The sequence below is a fragment of the Oenanthe melanoleuca genome, chromosome 6 (genome assembly GCF_029582105.1).
Source record: "Oenanthe melanoleuca isolate GR-GAL-2019-014 chromosome 6, OMel1.0, whole genome shotgun sequence".
Taxonomy (NCBI): domain Eukaryota; kingdom Metazoa; phylum Chordata; class Aves; order Passeriformes; family Muscicapidae; genus Oenanthe; species Oenanthe melanoleuca.
The window spans coordinates 30982164-31003485 of NC_079340.1; the positions used below are offsets into that span (position 1 = coordinate 30982164).

Sequence of the window (21322 nt, forward strand, 5' to 3'; positions counted from 1 at the left end):
ATAAAGTATCTAAACTGAACCTTTTAACAATCCATGAGCAATACTATCATTTCTTTAATAGAACTCGCTGACCGTGCCTTTCTCAGATGCCATTTGTCATTTTCAGCGTGCAATAATCAATAACTTGGCTTTGAAATAAATAATATAACAGTCACAATATATTATCTTTCAGGCTGGCCTTATACTAACCATAAAACAAGACTAGGAGAGATGAAAACTTTAAGAAAATGCCAAAAGTGAAATACCTGAGAATGGGAGCTAAATTAACAAACAGCTTTACACAGTTTCCCTTCCAAATTCATTTGTGCTTACCTTCCAATTAGGAAGCTATACCTACTTTTATTATAAAACACAGAGTTTGGGATCATCTGGTTTCAGGTTTGGGACAAATGGCACCTTGCTGTGAGGCTGGTGCCACATTTCTGTCCCAGCAGTGGTCAGTAAGGTGTGTGAGCACCAGAACCTGCTGCTGTTGTTCAGCGCAGCAGTTCAACACATGCTAAGTTTTAAACACGATTGTTGCATTAAAATCAATGGGGCCCAAGGGCACCTCTGAACTAAATGTGTCTCTAAAAACCCAGCTGGAGTTTAGAGAAGCAGCTCCAAGTGAGGTGGCTGAGTCCTGCTGAAGTTTTGGGGACTTTCCTCAGGTCCCTCAGTGAGAGCAGCAGGTGACATGAGTGTGCTGGCAGTGGTGACACGTGCCAGCTGTCCCTGAAGCTGTCACCTGAGGAGAGCCCTGTGCCTGCTGTGTGCTGAGCTCCATTTCATGAATGCTTTGGACAGAACCTGCTGGAAAATCTAGGCACCAACATAAACATAATTCAATTTTCTTCCTCTGCCACTTCAGAAATCCCCTCAAAGGAGTAAAAGGACAGGCTGGAGAACTGTAGGACAGGGGACACATAGGATGCAAGAGCAAGCTTAGCTCTGGATTTCCTCCTTTGACCAAGTCTTGCTCAAATCTTTAGTTGTCCCATATATTTATTTTCCCTGGTTGAATTTGATCCGTGGCCAAAAATCCTTCCCAGAGCTCCTGCTCAGCCTGGGCTGGTGTCTGATCATTTCTACCCAAAAGCAAGATTGCAGTTTCAATGAAAAAGGGAAAGAAGCCAGACTTCTTTCAGGTTCAGGGGAGCAGTTCTGAGAACAGAAAATCCCTAAGAGAATGGAAGCTCAGAAGAGAGTTTGCATCAAAGTAAAATTTCCTGGTTCAAACCTTGGTCACAGCTGAAACACAGCAGCACTAGCACTGCTCACAGTGCCCTGCCCATGTCCTTCACTCAGGAAAGGAGCACCTTGGAGGTGACAAAGAGGGACATTTGTTCAGCCCTGGGCTCCCTCTGCCCACCCTGAGGTGTGCAGGGAAGGGCTGGGCAGCCAGGGCCACTCTGGTCCTGGTCTTGCTCCTTAGGGCTGGATGTTTTCTGATTAAGGAGAGAGGCACTGTCTCCTGCCTGGAAAACTGATTTTGAGTGCTGCTCCAGGACTCCCTGCTGAGCTTCTCAAAGGTTTGCTGAGTCTGAAAGAGCAGGGGAAAAGGGGAAGGCTGTGTGTCAATAAATCCTGGTGGTTCAGCTCTGAGGCAATGTTTTCTCAGCCATCAGTATAACAGCTTTGGCTGTTCTGTCCAGCTGGAAGTTCTTTCTGGAAGCTCTCCCAGGCCACAGTGATGCAGAGAATGCACTCCCTGGCAGGGAGGAGATCCAGCAGATTCCCAAGAGTTCATCCCCCCTCATCCCTGGGTGCTGTTCAATCACTGGATTTAACTACAAACAGCTTCCTGTCCTCAGGTCTGAGCAGCCCTTGTCACTGCTGTGGTTTGGACTGATGGTAACAATTAAAACCTCTCCAGCTCTGTGCTGAAGCTCTCCATCCCCTGCTGCAGGTGGAATCGATACAGCCCCAGCACTCCCCACCCCACCAGCCACTTCATCTTCACCACCTTTGGGAAGCCACTTCATCACCCCTCCTCACCTGCCCCACACCTGCAGGGCACAAGTGGCTGGAAAAAAAGTGGTTCAGGGCCTTCAGTGAAGTGCCAGCCTCGACTCCCCAGCAACTCTGGTAAACACAAATAATTAATTTTACATTGCCTTTTTTAAGAGCAGGAAAGAGGCAGTTTGAAGGAAGTGATTTGATTCAATTTTCTCCTCTACTTTTGAGCAGAATTGAAGACTACAATTAAGGAGATGAACTGAGAGAGCACAGACAAGAAGGACTCTGTAAGATCTCTGAGGGGAGATACCTGGGGTCTGTAGAGCATTTATTACAAGTAACACCAGCATGTGAATCTAAAAATAGTGTCTCTGATGCTGTGTGTATATGACTGATATTAAAAATGACTGATTTAAAAGAAAGTGCTTCACCTCTGTTGCCAACCAGGAAGGTAGCTCTCTAGTATTCTCAGACTTAAATGCTGCCAGTATTTCACGTTAGGATAGTCATAAAGTTAAAGGTTAATAGGCTGCACAAATGACAGAGTTTAAAGGGAAAAATGAAGATGGGAAGATTTCTAGCACTTAGGGAACATCTTAAAAATGAAGCTCCTCTACCTAATGTAATTTTTCCTATATTCTTTCTCATGCTGTTGATCATTATTGAAAATATTTCTATTTGCATAAGTGATTTCTCCTTCACTGCCCACCTCCGTTTGCTTTTTGGATCATCATTACTTCTCACAGTGTGTGAGTCATAATCCTGCTGCCTGCCCTAAGTCTGCTGCTGTGAGAAGGGTAAAATTAAAGCCCCAGCCTCACAGGGAGGGAGACTCAGAGCATGAGGAAGACTTTTATTTAATTGCAAGTCATTAGAACTGGTGGGTTGAGGAGAAAAGCAAAGCACGTGCATTGCTGGGAATGGGATTTGGTTGAGGTGTTTCACATCAGCTCAGCTCAGGTATAGTGAGTGGCAAAAGGGGGTTGCTGGGTCAGCCTTGATGCCATGGGTGGGTGCACTGTGCTCTCTAACCCTGGAGCTGGAGATTGGAGTCTGACAGTGAGATTAACATGATTTAGGTAAAGACTTTACACAGAGTCCACCATTTGTCACACCTGCTTTTGCACTGAGGGGGAAAAATTCTCCCTTGTTTTCTCTGTTGGCCTCCTGGAGCAACTGGAAAAAGTTGTGCTGGAAAAGGGGTGAAGCATGGCTCTTTAAAACTTCATTACCTCGATGCTCTTCCCTCAGTCTGATCAGGTTACAGGAGGATTCAGGATGGAGGGCTCTGCTCAGGGAGGTTTTTCTCATCTTGTCCTAAGTAAAACATTACACACATCACAGGGCTAAGCTACAGTCAGCTGTGGGCAACAAGTGGGAGCATCTTCCAGGCAGAATTTATTCTCACTGCTTTTGTCGTTCTCACTACTTTTGTCGTTCTCACTCCTTTTGTGGTTCTCACTGCTTTTGTCATTCTCACTGCTTTTGTGGTTCTCACTGCTTTTGTCATTCTCACTGCTTTTGTGGTTCTCACTGCTTTTGTCGCTCTCACTGCTTTCTTTACTTCTGTAGGTATCTGACAGTCCTCTCCAGGTATTGCTGAGGTCTGGGTGTTCAGAGGGTCTGCCTGGGAGGGGAATAAAAAATCTGATCTCTGCCTGGCTTTGACACTCTGTGCCTCCACAGGTACCTCTGGCTCTGGCTTTTCTTCCTCTGTTTTTCAGCAAGTTTCTACTTTTCTGGAACATGTTTCTAAAACCATTCTGGCCTGAGAGATGCTGAAGAAGTCAGAAGTTCCTGATTTATTGTAGTCTGAGCAACAAACAGGTCTGGAATAAAAATGATTGCTGAGCAAAGCCTTCTCCCCTCTGCAGCTGACATGGAGAAGGGACCATGCCTTGGTGTTCCCCCTGGTAAGGAATTTTATGGTTTTCCACAGGGTTTGACCTTTGATTCTGCACAGAAAGCTCCTGAAGCTGTAGGAGATGATCCATGCAGAGCTGCTCTGAAAACCAGGACATCAAGTTTCACATTCCTGTGCACAGATGAAGGGAAAACCTAGGAAGTGCCTGTCCCTAAGGATGACTGCTGCTCTTGGCATCCTGCAGAAGGGACTCGAGGCTGCAGTGGGGACATTTCATGCTATGAAAAAAAACCATGCACAGCACATTTTCATTATTTTTAATGGAAATTCCAGGAATATTGAATGGCATTTTCTTCCTTCTTTCCTCTCTTGATTTCCAATGTTCCAGCCCTCAGTTAGTTGTTATGCTACATATCTTCCAAAACTGTAATATTAATATAGCAGAACACGACAGCATTGAAACTTGTTTAAAGATGTTATATTTCTTTTGCATATGACACTGCATAGAACATGATTGAAAAATTTAAAATGAAAGAGGCAAACCCACCACACCCTACCAGGTAAACCCACCTTAACCTACCTCCTTGTCCTTTCCTGCAGGGACTAAAATGCTGAATAAAGGAAATAAAAGGACTGCAATCATTAAAAAGCTTGCAGTGCAAAGGTTTTTTTCAGGAGTCTCCTTTGCCATTACTTGGATTAAAAACTTGGATTAATTACAAGACTACCAGCAATTAATTTGCAGAGTGTTTTCCTTGTCTGAAACTTTCAGTCTTGTGCTGCCTTAGGGATTGTTTGCAGTTTCTCTTTCCACCCTCAGGACTTGTTCTGTGATAAATTTCTTGGATCCAAATAAGAACAATGAAGAAAAGAAGGGTTTTTTTCCATGCAGAGCCTTTTTCTCTGAGGCATCTTTGCCTCAGAGACCCCCACACTGCTGGGCTGGCTGGTGGAGCCCTTCATCCCTCTGCCTCAGCAGGTACCTTGGAGGCTTGGAATTGCTCATGGTGGAGCCTGTGGAATTGCTCGTGTGAAGAAGTGCTCACCTAAAAAGAAAGGTTCCTTTCTATTTGGTCCTTTGTAATTTCTGGTTCTTCATACATTTTTACAGACAGGTGGAATGGTTATAATGTTCCAAAATAAAAGACAGTTTTCTTTTGAAAAAGAGGCCATACCTAAAAGTTGAGAGTGGAAAAGGCTGCCTGTAACCTTTTATTGGCTTCATTCTCTCTAATATATCTGCCTTGTACGCCAAGAAAAGTATAAACAAATGGCAGGGTATTGGTTTTTCACTAACAGGGTTTAAACCAAGGGTATAAAAAGCATATCCTATCTGACTCTATTTATGAAACAATTAATATTGTCAATGCCTTTTCCATCTCCTCCGAGTTACACATACTGCATAAACTTTGATATATCCCTGAGAAGTACAAAAAATACCAGCTGGGGAATAAACAGGGCAATGCATCAACACTGTTGGAAAGGGAAACAATTCCCACATTTTCTTATGAAATTCTTTGATATTAAGATAACCCGAGATGTAATTCTCTTGAATTTGCCCAACAAGGCTCGGATAACAGTAGACAAAGAGTCCTGGGTTTAACTTACAATCTCAGGGTTAATTACAATTAATTATTTTTGGTTGTTTGGAGCTTTTAGCTAGTTCTTCTTTTCTTTTTTTTTTTTTTTTTTTTTTTTTTTTTGGCTTTAGAATACAACCATTAGGTCCCCTCTTTCTCTCTCGCACAACCCCAGGAGCACACAGGAGCTCTGGCCCTCCATCCTGCCCAGAGCAGGGTTATCCCGGGATGTCCGGGATGGGATCCAGCCGCGCTCCCAAACCTGCGGGAAGGAGCTCCCGGCGCTGGCCGTGGTGCTGAAGGGCGGCCGCGCCTCCGGGAGCGGGAGCGCATCCATCCATCCATGGATCCATCCATCCATCCATGGATCCATCCATCCATCCATGGATCCATCCATCCATCCATCATCCATCCATCCATCCATGGATCCATCCATGGATCCATCCATCCATCCATCCATCCATCCATCCCTCCATCCATCCATCTATCCATCCATCATCCATCCATCCATCATCCATCCATCCATCCCTCCATCCATCCATCCATCCATCCATCCATCCATCCATCCATCCATCCATCCATCCATCCATCCCTCCATCCATTATCCATCCATCCATCCATCCATCCACCCATCCATCCATCCATCCACTGCTGGATTTGTATTTATTAACATTAGTATAATAATAGCAAGAGTTGATCTCCACAGATTCGGATGGAAATCTGCTCCCAGAGGTAACGCTGGGGGTGTTTTGCACCACTTAATGGTTTGCCTGGAGTCTCTTCTGCATTCACTCAGAGCCAGGATTTAAAAATACAGGAAGGAAACGGATTTTCTCATGTTTGCCTTGGTTGTTTATTAAATCTTGTCTAAAGTACAGAGAGCTCTGCAGCACTTCTAGCTACCAGCTAAAAGTGAGCAAAATGGAGACAGATCCAGCTGCTACAAGGTCTCTTACAGCCAAACAGCCCAATAGAGAAATAACACCTATATTATTTATACTTTTAACCCAATAACTAACTTTCCATGACCCTCAGTGCAACACTAACTGTCCAACCAGAAACTACTACCTAAAACCATGAAGAAGGAAGATGAACACTGAAAGAGACACTGCCCAAAATCCTCCATCTTGTCCTATACCTATTATTATATTATAAAAACCTCAAATTTAAAACCCTTCACCATGTGAAAGCAGACAATTCTATTTAATTACACACCCGTGACTTTAACTCCATCACTCAAATTTGGAAGCCTTCTCCAAGGCCTCAGGTTACAAGCAGTGTTCTCAGTGCCAGAAAGCACAGAAAGCCCCCCCCAAAAACAGGTTTCTGGGATTCCACACACAGACAAAAAGCAGAAACATTTTGGTGGGCAATATCCCACAGAGCCCAAGTTTCCCAGCTGAAGATTCTCGTGGGCAGCTTTGCATTCCTGTTTTAGCACCTCCCCCAGCCTTGTTTGTCACCTGAAAATATCAGCACTGCTTATCAATAACCCTGTGTGTGTCATCCTGCTGCCACGCATCTTGATCAATATATTATCATTTCAGAGCCTGATTGTGAAGGGCATTTTCAAGGGCATCTGGAAATCCTGATCAGTGCTCTGCACTGTTTGATCAGTTTCAGTGCTTTGCCAGCATCGTGGCTGGAACAGAATCACATCAGGATTTGATTTCTCTGGAGAGACAGCACCTCATCTCCCTCCAAGCAGCCCTGGCTGCCAAAAAACAAACAAACAAACAAACAGACAAACAGCAGAGGTGTTGTTCACACATTGGCCCTAGAGTCTTTTCACTTTTCCTCTATTCCTCACTCCACTGCAGCTCTCAAGCACAGCAATACATGACAAACCTCTCATGCAGTGTGATGTGTACTGTACAGGATTTTCCTGACTGGAATATTTAAGGTAACACGTGATCTGGGTGGATTTTGTTATGTGGTGAGAGTTTTTTTCATTGCACAAATAACTTAGATGTCACACCCTGGGAATGACAACACATGGCAAGGATACATATCAGGCTGCTGAGGAGAAACAGCTAGTGTTTATTTCTATGTTAAAATTGTTATTTTGACAATTCTATTTCTCTGTAGAAACCAAACAATATTTAAACATGTTGCATTTCATGCATATACCCAGCTGGAAGTCTTTCACCTTCTGTCACACATAATATTTTATTAATATTTGCCCTATCTGCCACCTGAACAAGGTGTTTAACTGCATGCAGTCCCTTTTAATCATTAAAATTTTCCTGATATTACTTACAGATTGTTAATGACAAGCCGAAAATCTGCTAATGTAAAATAATGTGAAAAAGTCACCCTTGGCTATGTATTGTCAGTGCTTCATGGTTGCTTTTCATGTCTTCCTATGAGGAAGGAATTTCAAGCCACCACTCTGAACTGGTTGAATCTCTGTGTCTTAATTCCAAAAGGAATTCTGTTGTCCAAAGAAAGTGTAACTATGATGGCTGTGATGGTGATGAAGCTGAGTGTCAAAAGTTTTGCACAACCTGCATTCAATCCTGCTGCTCTTCACCAGTATTTCTTCCATCAGGTTTATTACTGGTGTATTTCTGATGTAGATTGCTAATGTTTAACTAAAAAGAATTTAAAATATTTTCTGTATGATGCTTGTTTTTCTAATAGATTTCCATCTTTTCAATGGTAGAATATATATATAAAAAAGTAATAATGTAAAAAAACCCAAAACCTCAAAACCAACAACAAACAAAGAAAAACTTTAATGTAAAGCTGTGGCTCGAAGTAGGATGATTTGAAATTTGTGCAGTCATTTCTTGGCCTCTGATACTTTGTTTTTATAATGTGAAATTGTGCATTTATATTAATGTCTTTAGAAACAAGCAACTTCGTTGTCTAGGATAAAGTTTTCCTTGGAATTTACAGGAAGGCTGTGTAGAAAGAAGCCAAAACTGTTCTTTCCTCTGTTCTGTTTTGTAGAACAGGTAGAAGAGTCTGTGCACCATGGCAGCAAGGTGAGAACTTAAACTCTTCGAATATCTGAAGACAGCAAACCTTGGAGACTCCCCAGCCAAACCAGGGAGAAGGAGCCTCCTGTGGTGTGTGCATCACTTCAGCTCCCTGGGACTCCTGAAACTCTGAGCTTCCCTGAGGAGCAGCCTTCCCTGGGGACTGGCAGGGGGGCAGAGTCATTAATAAGTGCAAAGCACACGGAGGTTTTGACAAAGAAGCTCTTGTGGAAGCACAAAATGATCCCATCACTCATTTGTTTTGCAAAACGACGAGTTATTTCGGGGATCTGCTGACTCAGAACAAGCTGGTTCAGGCTGCTGTGCCAGCTACAGCAAATGTTATTAGGGAAATTAGGGTGGTCTGAGGATCTTCCATGAAATTCAAAACACAGCTCATGTTCAGTAGGTACATCCAGCATAACTCTCCTACAATTGCCAAGGATCTGTGATATTAGCATGAGAGGTTTTATAAGCAGCTGATTTTTGAGTCAATGGGCTGTAACACCTTTGAAATCAATGATTATTTAAGAACTCCTAAAACTGCACATTATCCAGCTGCCCTGCACACAAACATTGGATCTGCTCTGCTCTCTGTTGGCTCTCTGCAAATGGACAGTTTGGATCCAAGAGCTGAAGGCTGAGTGTGGGTCAGAACAGCTCTTTTCTAGCCACAGTCACCACAGAGCTCTGCAGCAATTTTCTGTTTCAGTAGGAGCTGGAAATACTCAGCACCTTTCAGGTGTGGTGACAGAATTTTTTTTTTTTTTTTTTTTGTGGATTTAATAAATGACCTATTTATAGCCACATCTGCTTACTTAGAATTTCACCAATCCTGATGTTTACATAGTCCTTGCTTTGTTTTTTGGGTGTTTTTAATTTTTACATGATACTTCAGAGTTTACAAGCAGCTATAAAAGCACTGGTCTTCAGATATAAAGCTGCAAACCCACCATCTATTCACTTTTCTTTGGGTGTCTCTGTCCTGACATTTTTTGAAAGATGAGCTGAAATTTATGTTTGGATAAGATGTTAAAGAACAGCACATGCTCTGCCTTCAAATCCTCCAGTGATACTTCTCACAAAGAATTTCCTCCAGTGTATTCAGCTGACCTCCATTCGGTGAGTTCACTTGTGGAAGTGATAAACTGTGCACACATGACTAATCCCAGGGTGATGAAACCTTCTAGAAATCAGGCTGGTGGGCAAGACAAAATGACAAAAGCAAAGGATATGCTGCATGAGATTGTGATGACATCAGAGCATCTTATCACATTCTATAGAATACGAGTGTAGTGCTCTGTGAGGCAAAGGCAGTGCTTAGATCACCTCATCAGTTCTGTCCCTGTGGGTTTACTCCAAATTACACAGAATTTGCAGCAGCACTTGCTTCACAAAAACATCACAGCCAAGAAATTTTTCCCCTTTTCTGATAAAAATGCTATCTCTGTGAGTCAGACACAGGGCTGTGATGAGCCTCAGAAATAAAAGTCTCATAAATTGAACAACTCGCTTTTTTGAAGCACTAGGAGATTCTAATATTTGTCAGGGAAGACTCTCAGCTTGCCAGGAAACCACTGGAAAACAGAGACTAACAAAGCCTTCCATTTAAAGGTACAAAAATGCCATTGTAAGGCATAATAAGGGAACAACTTTAACTGTTCCAAAATACCTCTCAACCCACACTCATCTCATACACCCTGATCCACTCAGCCTGGGGAAACCTGAGACAGGCTTCCAAGCATAACTCCCTTGTAGTTTTTCCAGTCTTGAATAAAATATCCTTATCAAATACATCCCACAAGAGACATTCCTTTTGATGAGAAAGTAGCATCCCTTTTCTGGGTAACCTGTTTGTTTCCAGCCATTTGTTTCAGAAGGAGCACTTGAAAGACTGACAGAGAAATGCCATTTTTCTGAAGAACTCAGATTTTTAAAAGGCCCTGATAATATGAAAGGATTTGCAATAGGAAGGGAAGAGACATTGAGAGCAGCAGTTAATCTTTGGCATTCACAAAATTGTGTTTACATGCCTGGACAGCACGACAGGAGCTCTAAAATCTGATGATGGAAAGGATTCATTTTGATTGCCTGGGAAAGGAATGTTTCTGTGTGGGGCAAGCTGTTAAATGTCTTCTCATCCCTTCTTCCTTCTCCCTCTGGACATCCAAACTCTGATGCAAGGAGTGCATTTTCCTGTGGGAGTACATTTAATGTCAGCCACGGAATCAAGCAGTGCCTGGGTGGAATTCTGCTTCCCTAAAATACCTGGAAGTCCAGATGCTGCAAACTTCTCCAGGAGAGCTTGGACAAATAAAGGAACAAGGAAACTCAGCATTGCCCTTTCCTCAGGATGGAAAGAGAAAGCTGACCCGAAGTTTGTCACCTGTGGGGATGCTCAGGGGTGGCAGATAAAGATGGGGCAGGAATCTGGGTGAAATACAGGCTGCAGTGGGTAATTCCTGCCAGGGAACAGGGCTGCTGTGCTCTGCACATCCTCGTCAGCAGGCTGCAAGCCAGGGCTTTTTGGAGCTCAGCAGTGGGGCAGCACAGAATCACATCACACAGGTTCACGCTCCAGCCTAGCAAGAGTGTAGCTCTTTAGAAAAATAATGAAAAAAGAAGAGGCAGTGCTGAGACAGGATAAATAAGGAGATAAATCACTTTGCAATACAATACAGCCAAAACCTGAAAATAAACAATTACTTTAAATCATATCAAGCGCCTATCACAAACATCACATTTATACAATTGATCCATGTGTAAATTAGCCAATTAATTCTGAATTGCAACGCTAATGAAATAATAATTATCTGTTTACAATGGAATGGTACGAGTGAAAGTCTAGGAACAGAAATAAAGACTGCAGCAAAATCCACTCAGCTCCATCACCAGTGGGCAAGGGGAGAATGGTCAATACCAGTCTTTAACATCCAGATATTGCTGGGGAGGGGTAATAAATAAAATACATAAATAAGCGAGAAATCTATGGACCTTAAATAATGGAGAGAGAGAACTGCTCCTTTAAAACACAGCATGGTTTTGTTTGTTTGTTTGTTTGTTTTGTAGTAAAGAATTGCAAAGTGAGAATTTCTTTTACGTTTCCAGAGGCTGGTTTGATTTGTTGTCCTTGCTTGGCTTTCTACCGTGAGTTGTTTGCCCTGAGGGACTCCAGAGGGATTAGGACCTGATAATTACCAAAGCACTGAAAGATGGAAGGACAAGGGTGGGAGTTTCAGTACAGAATTATTTCGGCGACTCATATCTAAATAAAATCTTCACTGGGATGTAGAAATGCACTGGGGTCTCCTATGAGAACTTTTCACCCTTGGCTTTTCGTGTAAGAGCTGCAAACATTTAGCACAGACCTTTAGTCTAGGTCTCAGGCAGGAGCAGAGTTAGGTGGCTATTGGCTGTTTTCTGAATAAAAACTATTCTCTATCTGTCTGAGTTTTTTTTCCTCTGCACATTTTACCAGGGAGTTGAGGGATAATTCCAGAGGAACAGCCTTTCTTTGAAAAAAGTCCGATGACCTTTACTTTGCCTGGTGCTTTAAGTTGTTAACGAGAGCAGGAACAAGAAACAATTATTAATAACAGAATATTTCTGCAAACTATTAATTGCCGAGACCCTATCCCCAAGATGTGTGGAAGGTATAAGAAATACCACGTCTGTTGCAGCCAAAAATGTTTTGTGACTGGCTCTGTAGAAACTTCCCCTCTGTTTATAACCCCGAGTGCTCAGGAGGAATAAAAACTCTTGGGCAGTTTGATACAGACAAAAAATGTCATGCTTCAAATTGCCAAGTGGGCGTCTTTAAAACGAAATAGCAAGAAAAATCAGGCAGATTTGACCAAGGCATTAAAATGTTTAGAAGCAGAGATTGCTGTCCCCTATGCACATGTGAGCACGTCCGAGTCCAGAGCTCTGCGTGTGCCAGGGCAGATTTTTGCAGTGCATGCTCAAAGGTATTCCAGACGTTTAGAAGGATGTCAGAACTGAGTGAGCGAGCGGCTGGCTGGCTGCTTGCTTACTTTCTTCCTTCTCACACCTTCCCTCGGCCCCGCCGCCCCTGGAGCGGGTACCGGCGGGCAGTACGCGGTGTTACCGGGGCTCACGGCGCGGCTCCCGGGGCGCCAGGGAGCTGCCGCTTCCCGATGTCCCGGGATGAGCGGGGATGTCCCGGGATGCGCGGGGAACGCTCCGGGCCCGCCAGGGGGCGCCCTGCGCCCGGACCCCGGGAGCGGAACCGGGAACGGGTCAGGGATGGAACCGGGAACGGAGTACGGGGGGAACACCAGAAAGGGGCACGGAGGGAACACGGGAATGGGGCAGGGACTGATTCCGGGAACAGCGGGAATGGAATCGGGAATGGGGCAGGGATGGATCCCGGAACAGCGAGGATAAATTTGGGAACTGGGCAGGGATGGAACCGGGAACAGCGGGGATAAATTTGAGAACGGCGCAGGGATGGAACCCTGGAAGGAGGCAGGGACGGATCCTGGGATCACCCCATCCCCGAACGCGCAGAGCGGCGGGGATGGATCCTAGAAGCACCACGCTCAGATTCCCAGAGCGGCAGGGACGGATCCCGGGAGCGCTCCGTGCCCGAGCTCCGGGAGCAGGGCAGGAACGAATCCGTGCAGAATTGTGCCCTGATCCCAAGAGCGGCGGGCCTGGGCCGTGCCCGTTGTCGCCCCTCCGCCGCGGGCTCGACGTGACCCTCGCCGGGAAGCGAGGACGCGGCAGAGCCGCCCGAGGTGCGGAGGGCACCGTCGGGGCACGGCCCGAGCCCTCCCGCAGCCCCCGCCCCGCCGCCGTCCGCGAAGTCGTTTCTGCCCCACGGTGGAGCGGAGCGCGGTGTGGGTGTCCCGGTGCCCGGTGTCCCGGCGGGGCCCGGTCCGGCCCGCTCCCCCCTCGGCCGCCGGCGGCTTTTGTTGGCGGCGGCGCGGGGCGGGGGCGCGGGGGGCGGCGCGGCGGGGCGGGGGCGGTTTTGAGGCAGGAGCGGCGCGGCCCGTGCCATTCGCCTGCCGCCGCTCCCGCCGCGCCGCTCCCTTTGTGCCGCCGGCCCGGCCCCGCTCGCCGCCTAATTGGACTCTGTAATCGCCAGGAACGGGCGGGCGGTCGCCGCCTGCGGGCACCGCGGCGCGGCGGGGCGGGGGGGCCGGGGCCGCGGCGGCTGCGGGCAGGGGCTGCGCGGAGCGCTCTCCTCCCGCCCGATCCCATTCGCCTTTGTGCGTGCCCAATCGCCGCGTGCTCCCCGCGCGGAACGGGGATGACATTTTGATTTCATCATTAGCATCCGGCGTCAGGTTGACGCAGCAGCAGCGGCGGCGGGAGGCGGCGGCGGCGGCGGCAGCGACGACCCCGGCTCTCCGCCTGCCCGCAGCAGCCCCCCGGTGCCGCGGGCTGCGCGGGTCCCCCCGGCCCCCCGCCCTGCCGCCCCCCCATGCGAGGGGCCCCCGGCCGGCCCCGCCGCCGCGCTCCCACGCCGCCCCGCCGCTGCTGTCCCCCGCGCCGCCGGGAGCCGCCACCGGGGCCAGCGGCGGCCAGGAGCCGGCCGGGCAGCGGAGGATGCCGGAGACCGGGCAGGAGCCGCCCAGCGCCCCTCCGCCGCCCCCCAAGGAGTCCTTCTACATCAAGAACCTGCTCAACGGCGGCCCCCCCAAGGCGCCCCCCAAGCAGCCGCGGGCGCTGTTCGCCCCCTCGGGCAAGGCGGCGGTGGACGGCGCCGGCTTCGCCCTCTCGCAGGTGGGCGACCTCGCCTTCCCCCGCTTCGAGATCCCGGCGCCGCGCTTCGCCCTGAGCGCGCACTGCCTGGAGCGCGCCCAGACCTGGTGGTACCCCTACGCCCTGACGCCGGCCGGAGCGCACCTGCCCCGCACGGAAGGTACCGCTCCCCAAAACTTGCACCGCTCCTTCCTTCCCTCCGTCCCTCCCGGGCGGGGCGGCGGCCTTGGGGGCCGGGGGCGGCGGGGCGGGGGGTGAAGCCGGCGCTGGGGGCGGCGAGGGGATGCGGCCGGCTCGTCCCGTTCCCGCCGACGGGACGCGGGGCCTGGGTGGCGAAGGTGTCTCTTTGTGTCCCTCATCTCCCCCCTTCATGCCCCGCTTCGTCCTTCCCATCCAGCCGCAGAGAAATCCCTGCTGAGGGACTCGTCCCCCGCCTCGGGCACCGACCGGGACTCCCCGGAGCCGCTGCTGAAGGCGGAGGGGGAGCAGAAGGAGCTGGACTCCAAGAGCCCCGACGAGATCGTGCTGGAGGAGAGCGACTCGGAGGAGGCGAAGAAGGAGGGAGGCGCGGAGGACTGGAAGAAGCGCGAGGAGAGCCCGGAGAAGAAGCCGTGCCGCAAGAAGAAGACGCGCACGGTGTTCAGCCGCTCGCAGGTCTTCCAGCTGGAGTCCACCTTCGACATGAAGCGCTACCTGAGCAGCTCGGAGCGCGCCGGCCTGGCCGCCTCGCTGCACCTGACAGAGACCCAGGTGAAGATTTGGTTCCAGAACCGCCGCAACAAGTGGAAGCGGCAGCTGGCGGCCGAGCTGGAGGCGGCCAACCTGAGCCACGCGGCCGCGCAGCGCATCGTCCGCGTCCCCATCCTCTACCACGAGAACTCGGGCGCGGAGGGGGGCGCGGGGGGCGGCGGAGCCCCCGGCACGCAGCCCCTGCTCACCTTCCCTCATCCCGTCTACTATTCCCACCCCGTGGTCACCTCCGTGCCGCTGCTGCGGCCCGTCTGAGCCCGGGAGGGGCGCGGAGAGGCGCGCAAGGCACCCGCCCGCTCGTAAGTACTGCAGCCCCTCGTGCGGGGGGACTGCGGGGACACGAGTGCGGGAATGGGGGGACCCCTGGGCGGGTGGTGGTAGGAGGAAAGTGGCGGAAATTTAGGGGGGAAAAAAATAAATAGCAAGAAAAATGTGAGGGGAGGGAAGCGAAAATGAGGAAAATGAAAGCGGGGACTTGTAGGGAATCCTGGAGCTGTCACACCTTTTGTAAACGTGGATGAAAACCGCGATGGTCTCTCTGTGGCTTTAGTTTTATTTTTGTAAAAAACACTTTAAAAATTAAAAAAAAAAAAAAAAAAAAAAAAGAGAGAAAAAAATATGAAAAAAAAAGATAGTAATAAGAAAAAAAAAAAAAAAAAAAAAAAAAAGAATGGTCCCAGGCCACTCCTCGAGATTTGCCAAACGCTAATGGGAAGCTGAATTTCTGTTCCTTTCGGACCTCTCCTTCTGCCTCCAAATAATTGTTCAGGCTCCTGGTCCTGTCGCGACTCAAACTTCATCGAGCACGTCTTTTCATTTAAGCAGACCTTTGCCTCTTTGCTTGCCCACGTTTTGTACCTTTCGTTTTCTGTCATGAGACTTTCCCGAGCAAGAAAGACAGCCTCAAAGTGAACGGTTAAATACACTCGCACGCTTTGAGTGACCCTTATTTATTATCGTTTACTTAGACATTTTTAATTCCTGTTTATAATTCTTGTTTTCCTAGTTGTCGGGTTGTTTCGGGTTTTTTTTTTCCTTGTAAAGTTATTTCGGTATCTGGGGGGGTAAAAAAATCTGTACTCTTTTGCTTTCTTTTGTAATACTAATTATTATTATTATTAATATTATTGTACTTTTGAACTGTGCAATATTGTACGATGATTCTTAAAGCACTGCTTTTATTTGAATGGTGAGGAAAGGGTTTTTAGCGTTGTAAAATTGCGTTTCTTCATGTTGTGCAAAATAAAATAAAAAAGAAATAAAAGCGAAGGAAAGTGAGAAGAGAGGAGCAGGGCATGGGAATTAGCATCAGCCCGGCTTATGAGAATAAATAATGCTAATAAAGGGAGATTCGGTGAGCTGGGCGCTTTAAGTGAAGGACAATCAACTTTAGGGTAATTTTAATTTATTTGATATGATGTACAGTTTTCTTCTAAAGTCCATTGAGTATGTGGATTTTAATAGGCAGAAATCAAGTGAGGAGTGGACACCTCTAGTCTCTCTCTGTCTTAGTGTCTGCTCACCTGTTGTCTGACAATTGTTTGCTGTCTTCCCAAGGGTTTGGGTTGGTTGGTTTCTTTTCTTTATTTGATTTTTAAAATTTGTTTTCCCCTTTCGGTTGTACCCTCTGCCCTTTCGTTTTCTGTTAGGGATCGGTCCTATTTTTAAAACAGCCTATATTGTTATAAACTTATTGTTGTGGTGGAAAAAAAAAATCAATAAAACCCGTTCCTTATCATTTTTAAAGTGTGGTTTCGGGCGAAAAAAATATAAATAAACAACAACAAAACAAGACAGTTTAAAAAAAAATAGTAACAACAAAACAAATAACCCAAGGGCTGTCTATGAGCGCCGGGTCTCCTTGGAGCGGGGATCCGGAGGCTCCCATCCGGGCAGGGATGGGCAGCGGGGGGATTTTGGATTTTGGCAGCTCCGGCGCAGAGGGGTCACGGTGCCCGGGTTACCCCGAGCGAGGGGTCGCAGCATCCCGGGGAGCCCCCGGGACTGCGTGGGGGCAGAGGGGGGTCCCTCCCTTCCTTCCCACGGGAGCGCCGCCTCCCCTCCCCGAGGGCTTCCCCTGAACTCCGGGCCGCCTTTCCCCTGCGCCCCCCCGGTGCTGCCCCTGCCTTCCCTTCGCCCCCCTCCCCCGGGGGCTGCCGCAGGGTGTCCAACCCCTCTGCCCACGGCCGGAGCCCTCACGCGTGTTAAAACCCCCGGCAGGGTTATTCGGAGATAGGATCGCTCTCCGCTTCCCGCAGATTGGCCCGAATCGACGTGTTGATAGCGCCGAGGGCAGGGTTTGGGGCCAAAGAAATCAAAATAAAACTCAGCGTTGCGAAAAGATAATCCCGCGTTTTCTTTTCGTTTGGGATAAAAACCCTGGCAATGGGTCGTAAATGAAAAATAAACAGAGTTTCGGGGTCAAAACGCGGTGCTGGCTGTGTCGCCTACAAACAGAGCGATGCCTTTGCTGTTTGCAGTACCAACTTTGGGACAAGTCGCTTGCAGCCCATTAAAAATATTGTTGTCATAGTAAATACGTCTTTCCATTTTACAGCGCGGCAGCACGATGTTATCAAACGGCAAGGAAAGAAAGCTCATTTATTTCTGGTCAGTGCTCAGAAAACGATTCTGGACCCTCCTGGCCCTTCCCCAGCAGAGGAAGGAGCCGATGGACACCAGCGCGGCTCAGGCCCCGCAGCGCGGGCGCGGAGAGCGGACACCGGCTCTGCGAGCCCGTCCCGGGACTGTCAGGGGCATTTCCCAGGGGAACCATGGTCTTGGTGGGGTGGTGGGGCCGGCAGGATTTTTTTTTCTTTTAATTAAGGAGAGAAAAAAAAAATAATAAAAACCTCCAAGCAATCCAAGGTGATATCGGCTTTTCTGCTCCCGCTGCCCTTGCACACCGCGGGGTCGGCTGCAGGCAGATGCTGTGGAAGCTGGCGGCGAAGTTGGGCCGTGGGCTGAGGGCCTGTGAGCCAAGCTCGCTGGCCCCTGAGCCGCCCCTCTCCCGCAGCCGGAGTTTGCCCACAGCCCGGCCGGGATGCATCGCTCCGAGCGGGATGCTCCTTTCTGCCCGCATCCGCAGCCAGCCCAGCCTGGCGCTCAGGCTTTTCTCAAACTTTCAAGAGATGTCCTCAAACTCCATCCTATCCCTCAAGGATCCAGCGAAACGCTAAGCGAAGGGTCCCGTTTCTCCCTTCGGGGGAGATGCCACCGAGCGAGGGCTCCGCCAGCCCCGGCGCTCCCGCTGCCCTGCGGCCGCTCCCGGGCGGGGAGAGCCGGCCTGGAGCGGGACATGAGCGGGACAGGCTGCCGAGCGACCCCCCACCCCCTCCTTCTGCATTTTGGCCCTGCTTAAAGTTTCTGGAAATCCCGCATCACTCTGGGATGGAGTGAAAGCAATCACTTTGAGTGGTGGAAAGAAAATCATCATTACAGAAACAAAAACTGTCTATCGGGGAAGTGTGTGCGATTCAAAGAAAGTTGTTTCGATCCTCTCGGCTGTTGGCAACTCCGCGACCACTCGTGTTTACTGCTGCAACCCCGCTCGGCAAATCTCTGCCTTTGTTTGTAATTCGGGAGATAACGCGGTTCTTCTCGGCCACTGTTTTGAGCCGGGCTGAACAGAACTAGCTCGCCTGTTTGTGGTCGAAACACACATGTATTTCTTTTATTTGGTAGTAAATAGAGAGTTGCTGTGTATAGCAAACAGCGGGGGGAAAGATATAAACTTCCCAGCCACCAGATTTGGGGATTCAGAAGAGTTTTGCCCTCCGGAGGGCTGGAGCAGGGAGCCGTTCGGCCCCGTCCAGCAGCCGCACGCTCCCGGCGACCCACGTTGGGAGGTTGGTATTTTTTATCCTAATTATTATTGATAAATTTTTTTTTAGCCGAACGTTTTCAAATTTTCAGGTACGGGTTGGTGGGAAATGTTTGATTGTGCTGTCAGTGTCTGCGACGTGCAGAACGGGCGGCAGAGGTGGGGACACACGGAGCCGCTCCGAGGGAATAATCCCGCTTTAAAACAGTGGTGGAAAACCCTGTGGGTTTGGGTTCCAGGGTTGTTCTTTTTTTTTTTTTTTTTTTTTTTCCCAAATATGCTGCAAGTGTCTCTGTAATAATCACTTTACTCTATCGACTTGGCATAGTGTGCTAACGGAATGAGAAGACCATTAAGAGCATTAACAGATTGGTACAGCATAATGCTTCAGTTCATATTGATCGTAAAACGTCTGTAAAATATTGTTTCAAATGAATCTATTGTTCCTGCGCTGTTTCGGCGGTGTTGATGACCTTGGTTTGTTCTCCCGCATCCAAATTATTCTCTCGCCGTTCCCACATGATTGGGGACCGGCCAGTGGGACCTGTCGCCGCCGTCCCCGCGGACCTTCACCCACCCGAAAGCGTGGTTTGAGGGGTCAGGATCATCTCAAAAATAAGAAAAAAAATTAGAAAACGGTTATGTGGGAGGGAAGGGACCCGGTGTGAATGTGCTCCGCGCGGCTCGCCCGAGCCTCCCTCCGCTCCGCACTGTGCGCGGCTGCCGAGATGAACCCTCTCCCGGGATCACAGCCCCGGGAAGCCCCCAGAGTTGCCCAGCGGAGGGTTCTGAAGCTGTTTAGATGAGTATCAGGTGGAAGGGGTGCACATCCTGCGGGCAGCCCCCATCCCACCTCCCGGGGCGCGGGGGGACCCCGGGGAGCCTGCGGTGACTCCGCCGAGCTGGTCGTGCATATTTTACCGCCCAAATCAGCCAATCCCTCTCGATCAGAGCGATGCCTCGATTCAAAACTCGCTGGCTCCACTCCCTGCCTCGCTGGAAGGGGCCGTGGGGATGGCTGTCCCCCCGCGGGGACACGCGTGTCGCCCAGGCAGAGCGCGGAGCGGCCCCGCGGGCGTGGGAAGCGGCCGCTCGACAGGAATGAAACCTCCGCTTCCCTCAGGTTTGGTCACCTGGTCTCGGCTCTCCTGAGCTCCGATATTTTAAATAAATATAAAGAATCTCTTGCTCTCCTCAGCTCTATTCGCCTTCATGATAGAGTGGAACCATCAGATTTTCATCAAAGTTCTATTAAGTGAAACATAGGTTGCAGGGCACCCTCTGATTGAAACAGTTTAAATTTTAATTGTGTTTTTAATTTGACATATAGTTGCAGAAAGGAATGACACTACAACGCCAAGGGGCGGTCGATTTTCTTAATTTCTCCCAGAGGAATTGATGAGTCTATCAGGCCACTAGATTGGAAACACATTAAAGCTCTCTGGTTAGGTTGTTAATTGGAACTTGATGGATAGGGGGCCTTGGATAGGCTATGCTGATCCAATCTTCATGACTTTCTGTTTTCCAATAAATTACACGATTCATTTTCCAGCCACAGATTACATAAATTGTACACCTCTAGGGCTCTCTTTTTCAAATAGGGAGCCCTTTTCCCCAAAAGCCTATTGCGAGATGTCATTTGCACCAAAAAACGAGCAGCAGAGGCTCTTGAATGAAAATCGAAACATAATCAACGTTTATACTTAGAAAATTTATTGAGATCATTTTCTCTGGTATTTCCTTATTTTAAAGTTTGGACGCGCCATATATCATAATCCACACGTGTAAAGGGGACTGTGTTTAATATTTATCGAAGCTTGATTCCAAGATCAAACTTGTTTATGACTTCATCTGTCATTTCAGAGGGAACCTTCTCCCGATATTACGGCCGCTCAACAAGCCTATTTTCCGAGTGCTGCAAAAGCAGCGGAGATCAATTTTTATTAGGCTCCCTTTGAAAGCTTGCTCAGGGCCACTTTAATATCGAGCATTGTAATAATCTGGAGATCTAAACTTTAAGCGTTCGCTCTGTCTTTCAAAGTTTATCTTTGCCGCGGCGTTTGATCATCGGTGCCCCGACGGGACGGGCGGCGGGGAGGGAGTGGGGGGAGCGGCCAGCTGCGGGTTACCCCCACGCAAAACCCTTCCCGTGGCCTGCAGCCCCTGCCCTGATGAATATTTGATCAGATGATAATGAGAGCGCGGCTGGGCCGCTCCGACCCGCCGTCCCTCCCTTCCCGCAGAAACTGCTTGGCTTCCCTCGCTCCCGAGCGGAGCGGCCGTTTCCCAAGTTTCTCTTCAGGGAAAGGGAAATCTGGTGTTTTTCTGGCTGTGGCCGAGCAGAGCTCACGCTGCCCGCAGCGCTTGTTCATCCCAGCCCGCCCAGCATCCAAATCCTGCAGGGTCCCCTTGGCCCGGCCGCAGCCACTGGCGCGGCTCCCACGGGCAGGACACTCTCCGTGGGGAAGGGAGAGCAGTGCCACGCTGTGCTGGTGGCCTTCGAAGGGACAGAGCTCTGCGGGCGGCAGCTGGAGGCCAGCGGTGCCACCGCAGTGTCACGTCGGGGGTGCCGGAGGAGCGGGGTGGCCCTTCTGTCACCTTCCCCCGCTGCTCCGGGCCCGGCCCCGCCCGGAGCCGAGGGCTGGCAGCCCCC

The 21322-nt window shown here is 49.1% G+C and overlaps 1 protein-coding gene across 1 annotated transcript; it reads left to right on the plus strand.

The window, feature by feature from the left end:
* Positions 1-13855: 13855 nt before the first annotated feature.
* Positions 13856-15197, plus strand: HMX3 (H6 family homeobox 3). Its single transcript, XM_056495283.1, has 2 exons — positions 13856-14256; positions 14494-15197. Exons 1-2 carry the CDS (start codon positions 13941-13943, stop codon positions 15099-15101), a joined length of 924 nt encoding a protein of 307 aa, XP_056351258.1. The 5' UTR covers positions 13856-13940; the 3' UTR covers positions 15102-15197.
* Positions 15198-21322: the final 6125 nt, after the last annotated feature.